Source organism: Bidens hawaiensis, unplaced genomic scaffold (assembly GCF_021521415.1).
Source record: "Bidens hawaiensis isolate Kalapana, Puna unplaced genomic scaffold, B.hawaiensis_p1.1 tig00038980_1, whole genome shotgun sequence".
NCBI lineage: Eukaryota > Viridiplantae > Streptophyta > Magnoliopsida > Asterales > Asteraceae > Bidens > Bidens hawaiensis.
The window spans coordinates 38921-44078 of record NW_027496839.1 but is presented as its reverse complement, the minus strand read 5'-3'; the positions used below and the strand labels follow the sequence as shown (position 1 = coordinate 44078).

Below are 5158 nucleotides of genomic sequence, written 5' to 3'. Positions count from 1 at the left end.
CGTACTTAAAAACCTAGGGGGGTTTTGAGTTGGCTTTTCTCCTTTTAATATTGCCTAACAAGTTATTGTATGATTATAAGTAGGGTTATTTGTAATCAAGTAACCAAAACACATTAATAAGAAACCATGGTAAATTACACTAGCGCAATTCATATTCGGTTCCAAAACTCAGTATAATCAACTTGAACAAGCTCGAGTCAAATTTGAGCTTGCTTAACCCAATAAAACACAACTCTTTTGCATCCAGGGCTATACATACAGTCGCGGCTACTACATAGGTTTATTAACTTCAAGAAAGAACGAATAAGTTTTCATAAACTCGAGCTCTAACTCGTTATATGTTTCAAGTTCTTGTTTTATTATTTGTTTTCCAAGTTTTAATTGGTTTACATGTTTATATCATCCGAACTGGTTGTCCTATACAACTGAATGTTACAGCTTTGTATAAATGTGACGAATAAAATTGGCCTTCGTGTATTTGACTTACAGAATTTCACAAACAATTCCTATGGGTATATGCACAATTGATGAGCTCGCTGCAATCTTCAAATAAACCAGTTACCAATAATTACAAAAACGTATCCCGAATCAAGCGCGCCATGACCCGAGAAGACAACCGACTTAGCACTTCAGGTAGCACCTTGGCTGATAAACCTGGCAGGGCAGGAAGAAGCTCTCGAATGACATGACTCACATCCAAACCCTGCAACACAAAACATCGCCATTAAACATAAACTTAAGAAAACGTTTTAACACTCATGGTGGAAAACACTGCCATGTCATCACCTGATCTGGTGAGCGGGGCCGTGAATCTTGGGCAGTTAAAAACTCAACAATCTTTTGGACATTGTTTAGAATAACTTTATCCTCTTCAGTTATATAAGGAATTAACCCCGCGGGCCTAATGGCTCCAAACGAAGGAACCATGCTGAAAACCGGGGTCGGGCTTTGGATCCCGAGCAGGGCCATAACTTGGACCAACTGTTCTCTAGTAATTGCATCAATACCTTTCACAATCTGTTTACAGAATAATTAATATTTTAATTTTAAACACAATTTATAATCTTAAATATTTTAAAACAATGTTCATACCTCGTCTAAGAGAAATTCTCTGAAGAAATTCCCTTTATCAGATAAAAGAAACGCTAAGGCGGCACGGGTTTCAACTGGCGGTTCAGAACCGCCTGGTTGAAAACGAGGCAATGCAAGGTTTGATTGAGTTTGAATAACACCAAGTCCCGCCATGTCACCATTTAAATTTTCACCGCCGCCACTTTTGGCGGCGGTTATGAAACTCTCAAAAGCTTGCATCACATCTATAAATCTTTCAGCATCAAAAACTCCAGATTTTCCATATACTGTGTAACGTAAAGCACTCCTTAAACGTGGAGACTCATCAGTAAGTAGCCTCTGATGCCATAGAATATAAACAAAATGTCAACTTTATGCAGGCAACTATGAATATATCAGACAAATGAAACAAGGCTAAAACTTTTAGTATAATACCTGTGCAATATACGGATATGCTTCATCAACAATAGCAAATTCTGGATCACCTACTAAAGCAATGCCCTCAAGAACTCCAATTGCTCTGATAATAAGAGCAAAATAAGGAGGGATGCGGAACGGATAGTCAAATGTTATTTGTGCCAAGTCAGCAGCCAACTCTTGAAAATTTATATTTTTTGCTCCTCCGCCTTCAAGGGCCTGGTCAAATACTTTGCCTAGCACAGGTAATATTGGGCCCAAATTTACCCCCTCGGGAATGAAACCGAGTTTTACAAAATCTTTAACAATGGCGTCATAGTCTCTGTGAATAAGATGAGCTATAGCTTCAATCATTCCATATTTTTGATCATCAGTTAATTTTGTTACCAAACCTGAAATTTTAAAAGCATTTAGCAATTTTGATAACTTCAATTAATTAAACGTATAAAGAAGATGTTTTTATTTACCAAAATCAAGAATAGCCAGTTTCCCGTCTGGGGTGCGGATCATGTTTCCAGGATGTGGGTCAGCGTGAAAGAAACCAGTATCAAGCAACTGCATTCACAAATGATAATTGAGTTTGAAAGTTGAAACCATTATCAAATGGAAGCTTTGTTAAAAAACATATGTTTGATGCAATAATATCATGTTTACTTATTTAAGGGGAAACTTCACCCAATATTAATCAAGTTTCCCATGTGTTCCACTAAAGTGAGTTAAAGTTTCTGTCCCTCTAAAGTCCTACAACTTCCGGTAGGTGTTTCGATCCTGTGAATTTTTTTTATAAATGTTAATTTTGTTTTTTAAATTAAGTGATGCTAATGAAATATATATGAATGCTGATTAGTTGATAATTTTTCAAAAACTTGAACAAGAATAATGAAGAAAGAAAAATCTAAATAATAAGTTAATAACCAAGTTTCATAATCACTGAATTTAAGTGAAATTGGAAAAGAATAGTCACTCAATACTATAGTAACCAAGATTCATATATGTTTCATTTGTCTCATTTAGTTATAAAACTCTTAAATATTCATAAAGAAGAGAACATTACACTTTGTGCCCTCTAACTATACATCAGCGGTCAGCTCACAGGTTATGTCCTTTAACTCCAATAATTACAAAACATACCTGCTTTAAGTAGCATATGACTCCAACATTAACCAGCTCTCGAACATCACTTTCTGTACTTTGTGAAAGCTTTTCACCGTCTACCCATTGTGTAGTAAGAACTTTCCTTGATGTGTATTTAGAGTAAGTCTTAGGTATGACAACCTGTAACACCACAATTTTACTTAAATATGTAAAAGAAATCTTAATATACATACATATATATATATATATAAATATAATTAAGATGATATTAGAGAGCAAATATACTTGTGGCAGATCTTTCTTCATCATCTCTGCAAAATATGTTCCATTTTCACCCTCGTTAACATAATCAAGCTCCTCAAAGAAACGAGCAGCCCATTCATCTACCAACCCGACAATATCCAAAGAGATCTGCAAACGAAAGAACAAATACAATAAATATATAGACAGGAAAAATAGGATATGAAATTGTATTTTGAGTTTTTAATTAATGTTACCTGAGGAAAGCGTCGAAGAGCCAAACCCAAGTTTCTTATGATAAATAAATCTATGGTTACTGTTTCAAGCACAAAAGGTCGTTGCACCTTAACAGCAACCAGATCACCATTTTCCTTTAGTCGACCCTTATATACCTGCCCAAGTGAGGCTGCAACATTTTCATAAACCATATGTATTAGTATCCTAGAAGAGAACTATATTCCAAATAACATAATAAACATAAACAATTAAGGAAGCAAAAAGTAAGGGACTACAAGTTTACTGAATCTTGTAATTAGAATGGAGGGTGGACCTTCAATATATACAGGAAAGAAACCAGAAACAAACCCTAGAGAAATCTAACTCGGGCTCATGGGATAAAGACAAACAAACCCTAATTATGAAATACTAATGATCTAATATCTATACGTAACAATAATGAAGTCACACCTGCTGCTATCGGAGAAGGCGTGAGTTCTGAATAGATGTTGTACCATGGCTCTCCAAGTTCCTCTTCTATACACGCCATTGCTATGTCATCAGGAAATGATGGGACCTGCAACAATCATAAAACAAAAGTTCTGAAACAAGACTCTTTGATCAAGGGATATCCTACATGAAGACTTACTAGTTGTATAAACTTGGGAATATAAATGATTCATGAATAATGTTTCTATTATTACCTTATCACAAAGCTTTTGCAGCTCGGTCATTGCGGCCGGTGACAATATATCTGGCCGAATGCTCAATGCTTGCCCGAGTTTAATATATGCTGGACCCAAAGATGTTACAATTTCCCTCAACTCAATTGCGCGAGCAACTTCATTCTACACAGAAATATAATCAGATGAGCACTAACAATGAAGCCTTACATTTATGAAAAACAATCTAATAAGTGGAAAGTTATGCACTTACCTCTTTAACCTTTTTTTTAATTACATCCCACGCAAGACGTGAAAGAAATCCGCCTGCTACAGATGACAATTGCATGATACGAGTGGCAACAGCTCGTGGTCTTTTGCCCCAATATGCAGAAATACTAGCAGGGTCATACACCAGAGGCAATAATTCACTACTTTCACCAGTCTAATACAGTACACAACATCATAACGAATCAAAATCCCAAACGGTTCATATAAGAACATACACGTGCATACAGATTTGACTTTATCATAGAATCCAAAACGAACTTTACACAATAGTAACCAGGTATGGCAAGTTTCCACTAAAGCCAATCAAACTTTTTTTCGTTCCTCTAAATCAATCAATGTTCGTTAGGCGTTCCAGTGTTGCGAACATACATAATTTCTTTTATTCCTCTGAGTTACCCAATTTTCATAAGATGTTATAATGTTGTGAAATTCTTCTAAAAAGGTTTTTTTTAAAAAATCAAAATTAAGCTATGTAACTGTTTTTCCGATTATGTGAAGGAAAATAAAAGTTCATCAAACAGCATCCAAGTTTTACATTTTGTTCATTTTAATATTAAATTATCTAAACGAAACATATATAAATCCTAGTTATTACTTAGTAATTATATTTTTAATTAACTTGAAGGGGGGAAAAATCATTAAAATAATAAGCAAGTTTCATATTTGTTTCCAAATGTAAGTGATTAATCCAATTAGTATTACCTCTACAAGACGAAGCTCAACGTCATCGGCAGCGAACTGCGAATCGGTTAGATTTTGACCTCGAAGGCCCTTCATAAGCGTGGCCAACTGCTCATTCTCCTCCATCTGAGCCCTAACTCGTTTAATCTCCTGCGAAACACTCTCCATTCTCTACAAACATAACAAAACCTAAATTAGATTAAATACTCATTCAACCAGCAAACATCTAAAAACTCAAACTCAAATTCAAATTCAAATGTACCGTTCCGTTAATTGACGATCCATTAACAGATCTCGAGGGTCTAGGCTCAGCCGCTTCGGTTGACTTGGGCTTGGGCTCAGTCGCGACGGCACGAGTCACTCTGTTCCGGCGGTTAACCCTAACAATGCTCCTTGGAAATGAACGACGGCTAGTGCTGTCCGGTAACGAGCGGACGAAGGAGTCGAGTCTGCAGGAGGTCAGCTGAGAAGATGCTTCCATGGCC

General features: G+C 36.1%; 1 protein-coding gene across 1 annotated transcript; it reads right to left on the bottom strand.

The window, feature by feature from the left end:
* Positions 1 to 529: 529 nt before the first annotated feature.
* LOC143590737 (uncharacterized) lies at positions 530 to 5158 on the bottom strand. Its single transcript, XM_077071128.1, has 13 exons — positions 4936 to 5158; positions 4695 to 4844; positions 3976 to 4146; positions 3744 to 3887; positions 3511 to 3616; positions 3081 to 3229; positions 2869 to 2994; positions 2620 to 2763; positions 1956 to 2043; positions 1507 to 1880; positions 1093 to 1410; positions 787 to 1017; positions 530 to 703 (listed from the first exon to the last, which is right to left on the bottom strand). Exons 1-13 carry the CDS (start codon positions 5152 to 5154, stop codon positions 569 to 571), a joined length of 2355 nt encoding a protein of 784 aa, XP_076927243.1. The 5' UTR covers positions 5155 to 5158; the 3' UTR covers positions 530 to 568.